This window comes from Drosophila takahashii, chromosome 2L (assembly GCF_030179915.1).
Source record: "Drosophila takahashii strain IR98-3 E-12201 chromosome 2L, DtakHiC1v2, whole genome shotgun sequence".
Lineage (NCBI taxonomy): Eukaryota > Metazoa > Arthropoda > Insecta > Diptera > Drosophilidae > Drosophila > Drosophila takahashii.
Window position 1 is genome coordinate 19,133,455 of NC_091678.1, and position 17,640 is coordinate 19,151,094.

The window sequence follows — 17,640 nt, forward strand, 5'->3', positions numbered from 1 at the left end:
ATCTCGATAGTTAGCCACGAGTCATCTGAAAATACAATTTGTTTCGAAAGTCCTTTTTGTATGCTTATGCTGCGCGTTTTTTGCTGCTCATTTATTTGTTTTGTTTAGTGCTTACTACTTCATCAATTTTAATTACATTTTACTCGTAACTTGTACAATATATACTATATATAATATATATATATATATTTATATGCATTTCATTTGTTGTCCAATTTCTGTCGTATAGGCATATATTTTAGGTATATATAGTGTTGTATTGTATCTGATTTATAGTACATTATTGTTTCTATTTAGTATTGTTACTGTTTGTTGCTTTTAAATATTTACGTTAATTGGGGCGTTCCAAGCGTTTTCTTCAGCTTCTCCTGTTAATTTCTCCACGTCTTTCGCTGCATTTAGGAAACATTTTCAGCGCTGTCCCAGCATATTATTATTAAGGTTATTGGGTGTGTGTGTCTGTCTGTTAGTCAGTGAGTGTCGGGTGGATATAGTTAATTCTATTCTCACGTTATGCACTACGCAACTTACATATAAACTATTTCGTTTGTTTTAATATTGCAACACAAGTGAATTTTCTCCTTGGGGTCGTTACTTAAAATTGCCTTTCACATACTACACATACATATCCGCTATATATTAGTTAATAATCGTACAATAATATATATCTCTATATGCATTTTATATACTGCGCTCTATACACATCACCAAAAATCCAAAAACACCGAAAACTAACACGGATACTCAACTACATAATTATAGACGTATGATAGTGCTTGAGGCTTCCAAAATTAAGAATTTTCAGTGTGTCAAAGCAAAGACATGCACATGTTGAATGTTTAAATGATGTTTTTTTTACAATTTTCAATTGTTCCCTGCATTCTTAGTGTATTTAAAACTTTCACTTTGCTGCCTATAAACTTGAATAAATTAGATTAAGTTAAATAAAACCAAGTCGTGTCTTCAAATGGTCAAACAAACAGTTTTACATTTTCCGTTTATTCGTGTAAAGTTACAGTTTGTTAAATTAAATTTAAATTGTATTTTAAGCATTTAATTCTTGACAATTAAATGTGTAAAATGTTGCATTTAAAAGGAAGCATAATGTGTGGGCGTGTGTGTCTGTCAGTGTGTCTGTTTTTTTGTGTTTTGTGATTCCTCGTAAAATTATTAAACGGTGACTCATGTTTAATATGTTTATATTTTTTTTAATTTTCAGTTTTATTTTTTTTGTAAAATTTAAAGCAGATATGTTGTTGCTTGTGGCGCTTGGGGCTTTCTCGTTAATTGTTTCACTTTCATTTCGTTACTGTTTTAACTTGTTCTTAATGTTTGTTGTTTTCAACATAAGCACAGTTTAGGGTTATATGTAATTAATTTTAGAGTTGTGCCTAGTCGTATATATATATGTATGGGTTGTTGTTGTTGTTGTTTGTTAACTTTAATAGTGGGGTAATAACTTGTTGTTATAGGTTTAGTATTCATATATCATAATCGTAATTGTAATTGTAATTATAATGATTGGGCGACACGCCCAACTAAAAACTACTCGCTCGCTCATTCGGGACTCCTATCCTCTCCATTCTTGCGATCCGTGTTCTCAACTATTACTTTTAGTAGTTCAACTAACATTAAATATAATAATTTGTTTGTTTAATCCCTTTTCATTATCTCGTTAGTCGTGTCTGCTGTTATGCTGCTTCATTTTCCATTGTCACATAATAATATATATCTCATAATGATCACAGCCCCCACTTTCGGGGCTCGACATTGTAAACTGGGTTAAGGACTACACTTGGCCAATATATGTGAAAGTGTACGCGTTTTTGCTCGTTATCAATTATCCTCCTTGGAAAATGCAAAAATAATACAATTGTGATACAAATTTTCGATAGATTTCCAAGGGTCTTGTTGCGTGTTATTTACAAACTATAAGTATATATTATAATTGTATGCCTATGCATATGCTGCATATGTTTATGTATGATGAGGATGCTTTCTATGAATGTCGCTCCGTATGGATATAATCATAACTTAGTCAAAACACAATAAAAATACAAGATGGTGCGCTTTCGCTGGTTACGGCCACAAAAACCCCTTCATTAAAGTGTCTAGCGAGAAGAGTGGATGAGTCGAATTGGCTTTTGGGAGCGATTGATGTACTGAGCGCAGCTAAGTAACAATTAGAAATCGACTTATCCAAAACCACGCGCCGCCTGGCACACATTTCAGAAATGTTGAAAACACGTGAATAAAATTAGACGCTAGGCGTCTAAGCATTAAAGATACACAAAGAGAGATACCGAGAACAAACTATGAGATGATTCGTATTGCACGTTAAAGCTGGCGGCGGCAGACTAGTTAAGGAGTGTTGAGTTCGTTTGCGATTGGGAAATGAGGAAGATAGCTCAAAGACGAGTGCGTATGGCATTTGGGAGTACAGAGCACAATCTGTACTTGACTTTCTAGGGTGTTTTGATTTTTGGGGGACCAAAAGCAATATGAATTTTGTTATTATTTGGGGGTGCCACAGAAATCTCTAGAAATTTTAAAAATCAGATAAATTCCAGAGCATATTGTCATAAATGAAATACATACATTAAATTTTCTGTTTTAAAATATAGACATTTTTAAGGCATCGAAAAATGATGTTTCTCTTTTGGATAAAATGGTTTAGAATCCCCCAAGATAACTTAGTTTCAAAGTCAATACACCCTAAAACCCCTGCATACTACTCTATCGTCTGGGGGCCACAGATCAGCGTAACCAGCGCGCTGCTAAAACTATTGTACATACAACTAGCTGCTTATATGGGGTGTGCTTGTTATGGTTCGTGTGTGTGTCCTATTTAGAGATGTCGCGTCAGCTCGGCTCACTAGCTCACTAGCACACTGGCCTCAGCCTCACCACGCCGCTTGCGACGACGCCGTAGCCGCTATGGAGGTGCTGGTCGTGCTGCTCGAGTGGGCTGTGGTGGGAGTGTAGCCGTGCAGGAGGGGCTACTGTTAGTAAACAACCGGGTGCTGTTCCACGTTCGCCGGCAGGTGCTGCAGCTGGATGGCGGCGCGTGCCAGAGCACCGGGATCGCTGATCAAGGCGATTGGCGGCGGCTGCTGTTGCTGCTGTGGCGGCGGCGCCTGAGGATGACCCTGCTGTTGCTGCTGGTGATGCTGCTGCTGCTGCTGTTGCTGCTGCTGGTGTTGCTGCTGCTGCTGCTGGCGATGCTGCTCTTGCTGATGATGGTGAGCCGCCTGCTGGATGGACAACTGCAGGAGTTGCTGCTGCTGCTGCAACTGCTGTTGCTGCTGCTGATGGGCAGCCACTGCCGCCTGCTGCTGATGCTGGGCGGCCACTTGCTGTTGATGCTGCTGATGTGCCGCCTGTTGCGCTGCCTGCTGTTGAGCAGCCGCGGCTGCTGCGGCCTGCTGCTGGGCAGCTGCTGCGGCGGCTGCCTGATTCTTCTGCGACTGCTGCTGGGCGGCCGCATTGTGCGAGATGAGCGTCGAGGTGACCAGGGGCACCAGGCCCGGTGTTAGCTGCACTGCTCCGGCTCCGCCCGCCGCGCCCGCCGTAATTTGCTGGATGGTGTGCATCGTGGTGGTCGCCGAGTGGTGGGGAACTGAAACGGTAGGAGGGCCGGTTAAAATGGGCAACTTTGGCGCTTGGAGACTCGCTTGCGCTAGCGCAGTCGTGTGTTTGCCGACTCACTTATGATCGGTTTCACTTCCTGCTTGACTTGCGTCAGCACACCAGCCGGTATTTGCGGATGCGGATGCACGGGTGGTGGCGGCATCATAGCATCCGGATGATTCATCTTCATGTGGCGCTTCAAATTGCCGCGCTCGACGAACGCCTTGCTGCACAGAGTGCACGCGTGCGGTTTCTCACCCGAATGGGAGCGCATGTGCGAGACCAAGTGACCTGCGAAACGGACAATGGAAGCGACATGAAGATCTGATCGTCGGGGATCTCGAATTTCGAAAATGGCTCGGGTAGGTTTTTCGGGGGAATTGCTCTCACAGTCGCTGTCGTCTGCATACAAATTGGGCTCAAGGGGTTAACGTCTGGTCAGACTTAAATATAATTTGTTACAATTTATATAAAACATTATGGGTTTTACAATTTTTTCATTATTTGTGATCATCACAAATTTAAAACTATTAATCTGTATAATGTTTATATGCAAATGTGTATAGTTTTTTGTATTCGTAATATGATTTTGTTCAGGACTTTTGTGCATTTCACTTGAAACCTGTTTTTTGATATAAAAATAGCTTTAATATTAATAGATTAATTACAAATAAAAGAATAAATGCACAAAAAACAATCTGCGCAAGTATTTGGTCCTTCAACATTAACAATTTTGTAAGAAATACAATTTTTGTAGATAGATAGATATAAATATAATTTGTTGCAATTTATAGAAAACATTATGAGTTTTAAAATTATTTCATTATTAGTGATGATCACAAATTTAAAATTATTAACCTGTACAATGTTTGTACTCAAATATGCATAGTTTTTTGTATTCGTACGAACATTTTTTTCAAGACTGCTGTGGATTTAACTTTGGAGGCTGTTTCTTGCTATAAAAAAGGCTATGAATATTAAAAGATTTATTACAATTATAACAATAAATGCACAAGAAACAGTCTCTGCATGTATTATATCCTTCAACATTAACAATTTTGTAAGAAATACATTTTCCTTAGATTTCTAACTAGACGTTTCCCCCCAAAAAAAATGTGAGAGCAATACCCACAACAGCAACTGGAAGGCAGGACGGGATCGGTATCGGGATCGGGCTGGGGGTTTTAGTTTTTTTGGCTTGCAACTGCAGCTGGAGCTGGGGCTGGGACACTATGCTGACGCCACGCCACGCGTGCCTCCACTGGATGCATGCAACGCACAGCAGCAATCATCGAGCGCACTCACTCACCTTTGCAGATGAAGTTCTTGGGGCACTTCTCGCAGGCAAAGGGTCGCTCCATCTCCTGGCCCTTCGTGTGGCTGCGCTGATGGAAGAGCAGGTTGCCCTTGAGCGGGAACGACTTGCCGCACGTCTCGCAGGTGAAGGGACGGTCGCCGGTGTGGCACCGCGACATATGATTGATCAGGTGCTCCTTGCGCGTAAACGGCTTGTTGCAAACGTTGCAGCAATGCGGATTGTCGCTCGAGTGCTGGCGCATGTGATTGTTGAGGTGCTCCTTCCTCGTAAACGTCTTCTGGCAGTACTCGCACTTGTGCGGCGAGTCGCCCGTGTGCAGGCGCACATGGTTCGTCAAATGCTCCTTCCGCGTGAACGTCTTCTTGCAGTAGGAGCAGCGGTGCGGGGAGTCGCCCGTGTGCTGGCGCACATGGTTCGTCAGGTGCTCCTTGCGCGTGAACGTCTTGGTGCAGTACGTGCACTTGTGCGGCGACTCGCCTGTATGTTGCCGTACATGATTAACCATGTGATCTTTGCGCGTGAACGCTTTCGTGCAGTACGTGCACTTGAACGGTGTCTCACCCGTGTGCTGGCGTATGTGGTTGACCAGGTGCTCCTTGCGCGTGAACGTCTTCATGCAGTAGGAGCAGCGGTGCGGCGACTCTCCCGTGTGCTGGCGCACGTGGTTTAGCAAGTGCTCCTTGCGCGTAAACGTCTTGGAGCAGAAGTCGCACCGGTGCGGCGTCTCGCCTGCTTGCGTGGCAAATGTGTGTGTGTCGCGCGGATGGGACGAGAAAACATTTAGAGATTAGTAATCATCGCTAAGGGAAATGGATGGGGGGGTGCGGGGCGGTCATGGTATGGACTAGCTGGATGCGGGTCACTGGACACCTGGCGTGGCTTGGTTTTTGGATGCATCCTGTCTAGGCGACAGTATGTTTAAGTTGCAGCGACATTTTAGCAAAATAGCTGGCATACAAAGTATAAAACCCAAGTTGATACTACATGTATTACTAACATACTTAAAAAGTTCGAAGTATTTTAATATAATACGTGACTATCGCATTAACTTTAAGTTATTAACTTGTCGCGTTAGGAAAACAATATAAAATACATTGAAATCGTTAATCCAAATTGTAAAAAAATAAAAAAAAACTGTGATTTTAAAAAGGCAACTAATTATAAGTTATCAACTTGTAGCGTTAGGAAAACATTATAAAATAAATTGAAATCGTTAATATAAAATCAAAAAAATAAAAAAAATTACTGTGATTTTAAAAAGGCAAATTTTTTTTTAACTCGATCATAACTATAACTTAACTCGAACACAATTATAACATAATTCGAACTAATTGTATTTGCAATACAAATCAATATATATATTTTCTAATCTAATATTCTTTTGCGAAAATTTAAATGTTTTAAACAACTAGCTAAGTTATCTCATATCAATAATATTTTTAAAACGTGGTTAGAGATTTTCAGTTATAATAAATAGATGCGATATTTAAAAAGAAATCATATAAAAGATATGATGAAAGAATACATTAAAATTGTTCAACAAAGAAAACTACTTTAAAGATATTATTATATCTTCGATAAGCTAAGTAAATCCTAAAAATTAAAATAAATGACAGGTTTTAACCCCCAATCCTAGCGAGAGTTCGTTATCGCTGCTGCCTTTGCACCAAATGCGCCGCCAAGTGTCTGTGTATACAAGGTATTTTTGATGTGTCGTGGACTGTAGTAGCTGGAGGAAGGAACCTTTAAATATGGTTCTGGATTTGGCAGGATCGTTCGTGGACTCAGGAATCGGAAATCAGGATGCGGAGTCAGAGGCGGGCTTACGATTCGTTTTGTCTCTTTACCTGTATGCCAGAGTATGTGATTGGTGAAGTGCTCCTTGCGGCTAAAGCTCTTGCCACAGATCTCGCAACGGAACGGCGTCTCGTTGGTGTGCGATCGCATATGGTTGGCTAGGTGCTCCTTGCGCGTGTATTTCTTGCCGCAGACATCGCACTGATGGGGCGTTTGACCTGAATTTTTTTTTTTGGAGAGGGGAGGCAGAACAAAACGGAATTGTTGTATATAGGGAATGGCTTTTGATCTCGTTCGACAAGACAAAATCGCATTCGTTAGCGCAAGCATTTTCTTTTTTCTCTCACAACTCGTATCTGTCGGCTATTTCTCCAAAAGGATCGTTGGGAAGCGTTTGGAGAACTAGTGGCAGATTGGAGAAAAAACAAAATTTCAGATCCCCCGACCCATCCCCGCGCACCAGTTACTTTTATTTCATTTTTTTGTTTAGTGGTTGGGTGGCTGCGTGGGTGGGTGGGTTTATAATTTAATTTTTTTTTTCATTTAAATCTTTCATCTTTCTTTTCTGTTTTTTGGTGTGAAACTGGCCGTGGCTTGCGTTGTTGTGGTTTCGAACGAACGAAGCGAACGGAGGCTGCTGGCTCGGGCATATGGACGTGGGCGTGGTGGTGGTGGTGGTGTCAGATGTGATGTGGATTGTATGTGGTGTGGATGTTCATTGGATGTGTGTTTTTTGTTTTGTGTGTGCCTGTCAACTCTGCTTCTACTCAATGCTGGTCGTCTCCAGGATGCTTTGACTTTGTATTGTGGAACGTGGAGTTCCGAAAGAAAGTTTCGCCAAAGAGCTAAAGATAGTAGATCCCTACATAGCAGATATTTATTATGCAGGTGAGCTGGTTATGTCTTGTGTTGTGTGTATGTGTGTTCCAATTGCTTTTGTGTGATCGAGTGTTAAATGTCGCAGTTACACAGAGACGTTGGCAATCGACAAGCAGCAACAACGAACTTTTCTTTTCTTGACTTTTCTTTGCTTTGGGCACCCTGTTTCGACAGCAGAGAGAGCGTAGACAAAGTTACACAGGCATTTTATATATCGAATCGAATCGGGAGTGAAGGATTGGACTTGGACTTGGAGTGGTGGAGTGGAGCGAGCACTGGATGAAGAGTGTGTGTTTTGGATTGGTGGTGCATGTGAGCATGATTTAGACGTGGTGAAGCTGGGGATGTGTGATGCAGAGATCATGGTTGGGGGGAAATGGAGCGGTATGAGCGAGTGAGCGTGTTTTCTTTTTATTTTGTAGCGGGATTAGGCGAGAAGCGTTCTCCAAATCTCTGGAGATTCCTTCGCTTGAAGCGTTAGTTCGGCACAGAGAAAAAAAATGAGTACAATTATCAGCATTATTGGATTTCTTTCAGATTGGTTCTAAGAACTCGGAAGATTTAAAAAAATATTTTTTAAAATCTTTTGGGATGTCATATCTTATTTCATTGAAAATACCTCCAACAGAAATAAAAAAAATTCTAAAAGCGATAAAAATGCTTTTAAGTTTAAATCATTTCTTAAATGTTAAATATTTTTCATATAGATGTAGTGTTTTATTTCAAACAATGGAATTTTGAGACGGAATGAAATTTTGAATGATTTCAAGTGAATTTTTTATATTTAATTTTTTTGATAGGAAAGATCTAATACCAAATGTACGACCAATTTGAGTTAATACTTTTTTCTCTCTGTGTGAGTACAGTGGGCGGGACTGTGGGAGTTGGCGGGTAGAAGAAGCACAAGCGATGAGCGAGATAGAAGAGTGTAAGAGAGTGGGTGGAAGAAGACGTAGGACGCACGATGAAGTTTATAATATATATATTTTTTTTTTGCGGTGCTTTTTGTCAATTCTTTTTTGATTGGTTTTTGGTTGGTTGGTTGAATTTTTTTGATTTGGTTCTTGGTTGGTTTTTTGGTTGGTTGGTGTGATGTGGTGATGGCTGTTGTTCTTGTTCTTGTACTCTATGGATATAATTTGGTCTGACTGGAGTTTGGTTTTTAGTTCTGAGAGATTCTGATCTGTCTTTTTGTTTGTTTGTTTTTGGCGCTCGCCGCTCGCATTGTCCGCCCCCACCAATCAATCACACTCACCAGTGTGCCACATGTAGTGGTTAACATAGTGTTCCTTGCGCGTAAAGGACTTCTTACAAATATCGCAACGATGTGGCGTCTCACCCGTGTGTTTGCGCACATGGTTGACCATGTGCTCCTTGCGCGTGAACGTCTTGGCGCAGTACTGGCAACGGAAGGGCGTTTCGCCCGTGTGCGAGCGGAAGTGATTGTCCAGATGCTCTTTGCGGGCAAAGGTCTTTTGGCAAATGGTGCAGGCGAACGGTTTGTCCGTTGAGTGCCTCTTCATGTGCCGCTCCAGGCTCGTATTGTTCGCGAACACATTGAAGCACACGATGCAGGTGAACATGGGCCCGCCAATATGGATCTTGCCGTGGCGCGTCAAATCCTGCGATGTTGTGAAGCCCTGGCCGCACACCTGGCACATGAACGGCTTCCGTTCGCTGTGGTAGCGCCGGTGCACGATCAGCTGGTACCGGAACTGGAACATCTTGCCGCAGATATCGCAGACATGCGTCCCCGTCGCAATGGGCGTACCGTCCGGCGCCAGCGCCACGTTCTGCCCGCCGCCATTGCCGCCATTGCCGCTGCCGTCCACGCCATGTATGCCGCCCTCCATTTTAGGCATTAGCAACTCACCCGCCGTGGTCGTGGTGCCCCCACTGGTGGTGCTCCCGCCGCCGCTGCTTGTCGAGCTGCTGGTCGTCGTTACCGTCACCTGCTGGCCCCCATTGCCGCTGGTTGCCGGCGGTAGTTGTTGCTGTTGCTGCTGCTGTCCGCCCGCCGATGCAGCTGCCGCCGCCGCTGCTGCTGCATTCGCTGAGGCCATTACCGCTGCAACGGCGGCATTGTTAGTCGATGCGGCTGCTGCTGCTGCCGCTGCACTTGCCGCATGGCTGCTGACCTGCGGCGGCAGCGGCGGAGGTGGTGGCAATTGCCCACCGTGGGCCGCCGCCAATTGATGATTGACCACATCGCCGTGGATCTTGCCAAAGACCTCGTGGTAGGTAAAGAGCTGCGAAATATCCTCGATGTTCACCTTGTACATCTCGATGCCGTGCGGCGGCTTGCCATCCTCTTTGTGCTCCGATTTGGGGAGCGGCGGTGGGCCGCCCAAGGTGATCGTCGTCCCACCAGTGGTCACAACAGGGGCTACTACTGATGGCACCGAGCTAGCAGCGCTCACGTGCTGCATTCTTGTGTGCAGATCCTGGCGAAGATCGTTGCGGCGTTGCTCGTTCCCTGATTTCTATAACTTAATTATGTCGTTTTATGTTTGTTTTGTTGTTGGGGGGTTGTTGTTCTTGTTGTTGTTGCTGCTGTTCTTGCTTGTATTTCATGTGTTGTTGTTGCTGCTGTGGAGCGCCTACATATTGCTGTTGTTGCTGCTGTCGACTGCTTTCGCTGAGCGTGGCTACAACAAACAAAAAATGCAAGTGGAAGGTGGAGAGGTGGTGTCACTTAATCTCTGGCTGCTCAGGTATTTTTCTTGGTCTGTATCTTTCGTCGCTGACGGGGGACAATTACCATGAAATTGCTGCTTCTCCTGTGGGGGTGTTGGTGAGACAGTTGATCCGTGTGTAGAGTGTGTGTAATTGGCGCTCAGCCAATTCCTATCGTTCACCTGGAAATGGATGAAATTAATTGAAATCAAATCTTTTCGAAAAAGGGGAAGGATTTTTTATATTAGGTTCTTAGAGGGCGTGAAATAATAAATAATAATTGTATGATTGTATGCTTAGCCTTAACATATTTCCATGAACATTTAACAGGAAATTATAATTTTTAATTTTTTTATCTTTATCTATTTAATATTTGTGTTCTTAAATCCTTAGATGATTCAACAGGAAATTATAATTATTAATTTTTTTTCTTATTTGCATTATTAAGACAATTTGTAAATAAACCAAATAAAAGTAAACGAGATAGGAGATTAATAAACAGTTTTAATGGCTCATAGTTACAAAATTAGTCATGAATTAAATGGTAATAGAATCTTTGGATGTTAGTTAAGCTCAATTCTGACTAAGGCTGGTTTTAAAAACAAACTGAAACATAAAGTTTTCCAAATTCGAAGAATTCGATGCATACCCCAAGGCGTTCTACCCATAACATCTGACTATGGCTACAATATGGTTTTAAAAACAAACTGGAATATAAAGTTTTCCAAATTCAAAGAATTCGATGCATACCCCAAGGCGTTTTACCCATAACATCCTTAAAAATAATCTATCCATATGCCATTTGGGGGGTTTGGTATGGTATTCTCTTGGAATGTTGTCAGGATTCTGCTGCTGAAGGACATAACGGATTTGCAGTGCAATGTGCGACCGTTAACCCTTCAACAATGCGAATGTCATCTGCATGTGTGTACATTGTACATACATAATGCAAGTACAGTTGAGCCCTAAATCCACACACATACTCATACTCATACTCATATCCACTTACAGCAAACAATCATCACCCAGGACTAATTTATGTAAAAAGATGTTGGCCAGTTTATTGATTTTGCTGCTGGGCATTAAAAGTGATATAAATTGCCCATTAGCGGACCGCAGGACTCACACCCACACCCACACCAATACCAACACATACCCATATTGCTATGTCTTCATCAGCACAAGAAGAGAAAGAAGAAGGAGAAGGGCCAGAAGCAGAGTGAGCACAATGAAATAACTTTATATAAATTGTAAATGGCAAAAGGCAGCAAAACGAATGACAAGGGAAGCGAAAAAAGGGAGTGGAGCTGGGATTTGAGGCTGGTAAACTGAGGGAGGGGCAGGATCCAGGATTTAGATATCCAATCAGAGAATGCAAGCAGTGAGAGAGAGCGCGCAACGAGACAGGGTAGAGCAGAAAGAGTGGGGTGTAAGAGTGGGGAGCTGATGTAAATATCAAGAAGTACAAATCGATTAAAGACAACGCGTAAGTGTGTGCGTGTTTAGGAAAAACCGAGCTGCGAATTAAAGATAGATGAGAGAGTGCGAGAGGTTAGGAAGGGGAGCCAACAGCACAGGGAGGGAGAGCGCGCGCATGAGCGGGAGAAGAGGGGAGTGTTTGCATAGGTCCTGGTTTTGTCCCTTTTCGCTAAGCGCTTTACAGTTACAGCTTACAGCTTACAGGCTAAGCAAATGGAAGAGAGAGTGAGGGAGAGGAGAGAGGAGCCCCCACTGATTGCTCTCTCACACTCTCTTGTTTTTCTGGAGCAAATAATTCAGCAAACATAGAGGAGAGCGAGGAACGGGAGAAAGGACACTAAAAAGGGCGCCACTTTTAATGTGGTGAGGTAGGAATGATTTCAAGTTTGTGTGTGTGTGCAAATGCTCAAATACATATATCTTTTTCACGCACATGTGTGTGCGAGTGCCAAGCCCGGGCAGAAAGACAAAAAAGTGGGTGGGTTTCGTTTGGAGCATGTAAAGTGCTGATGAAGCCAAGCACAAAACACAAGACAAATGGCCCAATCTGCAAGGGGGTGGTCCCCCGCCCCATATTAAGTAACTGTAACTCAAGCATCGCTATAAAACGAATTAATCGAGTGCAAACCGCAAACGGGGGTACCATATCAATAAAATTGTGTTACAATTTTTGACATCTTATTTACATCTCTTATTTTAGGGTCAAAAATTCGTAAGCTCCCTTATATTCCTCTTTAAGAACTTTTAGAAAAGAACAAATTTAACAAAGTATTTAAGGTATTATACGTTGGTGGCTCTAAGTACTTTTGTACGCCAACTTATGTTTACTTCAAGCTAAAAGTAGGTTGGAAAATATCTCAGATTTCTAGAAGCATTTAGCTTAACATAATGATGGGAATGAAGCTTAGACATTAAAGAGAATTTCAAGTATCTCAAAAAGATCAATCCACAAATTAACATTTTATAGTCGCTTTTATTCGCAAGGTGTCGAGGCTTAATGTAAGTCAATTTATGAAGCCTGACTTTGTAAATCGGTGCCTGAGCGAGAAACTGGCTAATATATTTGGCCATTATCACAGATCTTAGACCCGGTGTCTTAGGTTCGTCTCCAATATAACTTTTTTCGAGAAAGGTTTGAGCCTCATAATCTTAAATTGGAAATAACACGTTGAAATAAGTTTATAATAATATCTAAAATCTGTTTTTTTTTTAAACATAACTGTTACCTGTTAAACTGTTAAAATATTTGGTGAAATTGAAATATTTTAAGATATTTGAAATTTTTACTTCGACAGAAAAAAACAAAAAAACTTATTAATAACTTAACGGATTTACTACATGAATAAATGAATGCCCAAAGATTCACAGTAGTTTTCCATCCTATTTAGTGTTTACAAAAAGGATTATAAATTTCCAAAACGCCGCTTTTCTTTATGAAAACAATAGGCCATATGGCACAACAAAATATTCCGCAATAAATGGGGTGGAATTACCCCTTTGGGTGGTGAGCGGTGAGCTGTAGAGTCACCCTGTATTTTGATGTGACAGCAATTGAAATCACTTACCTCATGTGGTTCTCTTTTTGGCCCGGTTCAGGCGATTTCACTGGGGGGCTCGCCAGGAGCGGACTTGGAGGTATATATTTAGATGGATACGGGGACGTTCCTTCGGGCCACCTGAGCGCTGAAACGAGAGGGGAGGCATGGCAACAATAATAACCAGTGAGCAACAGTTTGTTTGCGGTGTTTATGTTTACGCGAAATATTCAAACGGCCCGCGGTACAGTTTCCCCTTTTCCCTTTGCTTCCAGTTTCATTTTCAGTTCCACTTCCACGCAGACACACACACATGCAGAGAAGAGTGGACGGGGGGCGATAGCAAATCAAGCGAAAATTTATTTGCAGCCAATATATGCAAAAGTCACCAACACATCTAAACCAAAGCTGCGTCTGCGTGGTAGGAAGAGCAAAAATATTCTAACTCTAATTGGAAAGGGAATGGGAATTGAATTTGAAAGGGGGCGGATCGGGTGGGGAGGGGGTATTGCAAATTTTACATTTCCAACTATATTCCCCATTCGGGCGAACGAGCGGTGCTAACAAATCAAATTAATTGTATCTATATCTAGAAGAGCTGTATGTGCGTGCGTGCATCTCAGCCAGTCAGTCTTCTCTGCTTTTCTTCTAGATTCTAGACGGGGGGCCTCCTCTCCTCCTTTTCTCCCGCTCCCCACCGTGCTTTGCTTTTGGCTGCCAGCAGGGAAAAAAAGTTGTATCTTTTCTTTCTTGCTGTCCCGCCTCCTCCTCTTCGTTCCCTTGCCCACGGCTTTTCGTGCACTTTTGTACACGGCTTTGCTTTGCTTTTTTTTATATGTGTTGTTCTTGTTTCGCTCGCTCTCGATGGCCCGTCTGCCTCTCTCGCTCTCTTTGCCTTACATTGTCTCTCATTATTCATTGAACGACAACGCCACCCCATCCCCCGCCCCCAGTGGGCGCAGCAACAACAACAACGTTTTGCACGAACGACGCTACGTACAATTCCCAGCCGCCTAAAGCGGAAAACCAATAAAAACGAATTGAATCGCAAAGCGTAAGTACAAAATAAAGCGAGGCGAGACAAAAAAATGAAAGCTGAGAGAGCGAGAGCGGGAGCAGCGAGCGCGAGAGAGGGAGAGAGAGATGGAAGCGAGTACAGGCGGCGCGTCGATACAATACAAGTTTTGCCTTTTGGCTCACATTCTATATGCCGAGATCCGAAACTCGAGTTATAGTTATAATTATTGCCGCCGCTGCCGCTTTTTTTATTTTTAATTTTGTTTGGCTGTCGCTCAAATTTCGAGCGAGAGAGCGGCGAATCGAATGGGCGAAAGGAGATGGAGGATCGAGTTGGAGAGTCACATTTTCATTACAGCCAATTAGTGTGCATTTCATAATTGTTAAACAAAACAGACTGACAAACGTTCGGTGGGCAATTGGAAAAGCCAAAGGAGTTTCGTTCTAACATATGGCGGCGAAATATTGCCAATTCAAAGAGCGCTGCCGATCGGATCGCTCCAAGTGGCATAATGTTAATAAATTTCAGAAAAATGCAACCCTGCGTCCCCGCCTCTCTCCTCTCCCATCGTCTTCTTGCAAGAATGACACGATGATGACGTTAATGGGAACTCTGTGGCTGTGGATGTGCGCAGCTCACATACAAAATCACACTCACAGATACTCTCGCACTCTCACACACCAATACACTGGCAGCAAAGTCGACCGCAAAGTCATTTGATTAATATTTCTCGCATTCTTTTTTGCCTGCGAATTTCACAAATAAACACAATTGTTTCCAATCAGCCCCGGTCCTCCCGCTACTACCCCCCACCCCTCGGCCCCACCCCCCTCTACCTGCATCCCCACCCCTCCGTCGGCACTGCAGTTTTTACAAGCTTTTTAAAAGTACGGTTGTTCGTTCTTATGACGCCAGTATATGAAAATTTACTTGATATTGCAGTGGTGGTGGTGGCGGGCACACGGACACACTCTCCGGCCGTGTGCGTGTGTTTGTGTGCAACAGTAGTGGCAATCAGAATCGAAACGCCGCGCGGGTGAGAGGCGGTGGTGAACGGCGAACAGAGCAAAGCAAACTGAAAACTGAATGAGACGCGGAGGCAGCAGAAGGCGAGCAGGCGATGTAAAGTTCTTCGTGCGGCGCGTTCGGGCGGCAGCCGAAAGCACACAAGTCCGGTGGGAGAGCCAGTGCAGCCGGTTTGGCGAGAGGATCCCTCTCTCGCGGATTCGTTTTGGGTTTTTACCTGCTGAACTTTTTTTTTTTGCTTTGTTCGACATTCTTATTTAACGTTTTGACAATAAGGCAATCCTCTCTCTTTCTTGGCACTTGTAGCCATCCTTTTGTGGTCCACGCAGCCCTGGTAATCGACAGTGCTGGCATTTATAAAGCGAACACTTGATCTTTCTAGCGATATATTTATTTATCGGCTTGGAAAGCTAATATAAACTTTTAAGTCATTATCTTAGCCCGTAATTTAAAAGTAATTCAAAAGATCAGATAAAATTAACCTTGAAGTTACTGAGGTGACATACCCCTTTTTGTATAATCCGTCTGTCAAGAAAACAAGTTTCTCATTTTCAGTAAAAAGGTAAAAACATATAGAAACATTATTTCGTATTATCTATATTTTCGATCTTATAAAAAGATCCATTCGATAATATCGATGTTTTGATTCAAAACTTTTTAAACCACAAATTAAATATAAAGAAATCGCAAACTGTCGATATTTCTCAAAGCTTTATCTGGAAACCCTTTCAATGAAATCCTGGCAGTAGGAACATGAGAAATATCAGTTCTTTTTTAGTCTTTTACTTTAACCAAAACTAAAATATCAGACAAATAAAATAATTAAAAACAGAATTGGAAATATCAATAGAAAATGAATGATTTTGTCTGAGTGTCTGAGTAAAAGCTATATTTACAACTAACAAATAGCATTTAAGACAGTCCACCGTCCACCTGCAATTATAGCACCACTCAAACCCAGCTACCAAATCGCTAGACAAGCAGCACTGGCAAGAGGTGTGGAGGCAGCGAGAGAGCGAGAGCGAGTACGAGAGACACCGCAAGATACAGATACAATGCGTGCTAGAGCCTGCATATGTGTGTGCGTGTGATTGCGTTGTTCTTATTAACGATTCGCTGCCGCTGTCTCTGCCCTCCCTTCCCCCCTCCCCCAGACAACTGATGGTGCTGCTTTTTCGGGGCTTGGGCACAAAAAGGCGGCAAAATGGTTAAGCACAAAAATTCGACCGGGTCCAATTGGCCAATTTGAGTGCAGGACTCGCCAATTCGAATTGCACTCACCAGGCGATTGAGTTAGTTTTTATCCACAAAACGAAGCAGCAGCTACCACTCCTTTTTCTGGTTGCAGCAGCAGCGTCCCTCGTCGACGACAGACGCCGTTTTCGAATTGCTCAATGGCGATCCCAGTTATATATCTCCGTATTTCCCCCGATCGCGGTTATCACTCTCATCTGGTCACTAACTGCATTGCGCGCACTGTACAGCATACACTTTTAGTTGGCTAATTAGTTAGATCGGTGTCTTTATTTTCTTAACATTTAACGCGGATCCAGAGTTTTAGTTGCGGGCGGAAGAGCGAGAGAAGCAGTGTATCAGTGTGACCGCGTAATAACCGTCCGGCTCCATGGAATATACCAGTTTTGTTTACTCAAATATACCAAAAGAAATTCCAAAAACGGTAATACTGCAACGGCGGGGGGTGTATTTGGTAACCTAGCCAAGACACCATCCTCACTTTTCAGCCGGCGGTATATTTTTGGCTTATGAAATGACTGGTAGGAGTCTCCGCTTGTTAAAACTTTCACTTAAGATTTAAAATTGATTTTCGATATAAGCCTAGATTACATTATTTATTAACTAGAAATAGTTAAGCATTCACTAGAATGCTTCTTGTTTTAATGTTGTATTTTGCAAATTGCATTCGGTTTGTTTCTAATTTTACACTTAATTAGAAATATTAGTTATAGCCAATCCTTGTTTAAATAATATAACAAACACCGTATTTTTATAAAGGCTCACATCATATCACCTAAAGTAATATGTGATAGTTTAACCATTTTTGAAGCAGTTGAACTCTACAACAACCAATAAATTATTTAAATTTATATTACCAATTTTGACAAATACACAAAAGCATTTTTTATGGTCTAGAAAACATTGCTTTTGTAAAAAAATAACCTCAAAAATAAAAAATTTGGTGATTTAAAGATCTTCCAAATTAAAGTTACGATTCTGCGAGCTACTTTTTTTTACTTTAAAAAATAATTTTGGATCGAAGATTT

General features: G+C 42.3%; 1 protein-coding gene across 13 annotated transcripts; it reads right to left on the reverse strand.

Annotated features, from left to right (window-relative positions):
* Nucleotides 1–962: 962 nt before the first annotated feature.
* crol (crooked legs) lies at nucleotides 963–16,954 on the reverse strand. 13 transcript variants are annotated; one of them, XM_070217135.1, is made up of 8 exons: nucleotides 15,263–15,416; nucleotides 13,345–13,462; nucleotides 8,964–10,482; nucleotides 6,796–6,963; nucleotides 5,510–5,680; nucleotides 4,940–5,425; nucleotides 3,709–3,921; nucleotides 963–3,619 (listed from the first exon to the last, which is right to left on the reverse strand). In XM_070217135.1, the coding sequence occupies exons 3-8, from the start codon at nucleotides 10,051–10,053 to the stop codon at nucleotides 3,006–3,008; spliced, it is 2,742 nt and encodes a 913-aa protein (XP_070073236.1). In that variant the 5' UTR covers nucleotides 10,054–10,482; nucleotides 13,345–13,462; nucleotides 15,263–15,416; the 3' UTR covers nucleotides 963–3,005. The 13 variants fall into 13 exon arrangements, with proteins under 13 accessions (XP_070073236.1, XP_070073228.1, XP_044251166.2 ...); XM_070217127.1 differs by having other exon boundaries at nucleotides 4,940–5,680; nucleotides 8,880–10,272; nucleotides 10,386–10,482; nucleotides 15,263–15,415; XM_044395231.2 differs by having other exon boundaries at nucleotides 8,880–10,482; nucleotides 15,263–15,415.
* Between the last annotated feature and the right edge of the window lie 686 nt (nucleotides 16,955–17,640).

Coding starts and splice junctions, on each gene's coding strand:
- crol (XM_070217122.1), bottom strand. CDS start 10,053: ATGCAGCACGTGAGCGCTGCTAGCTCGGTGCCATCAGTAGTAGCCCCT. Junction 5,681..6,795: donor TCACATACTCTGGCATACAG/GTAAAGAGACAA, acceptor TTGCCACGCAAG/CAGGCGAGACGCCGCACCGG. Junction 3,620..3,708: donor GGAAGTGAAACCGATCATAA/GTGAGTCGGCAA, acceptor CTACCGTTTCAG/TTCCCCACCACTCGGCGACC.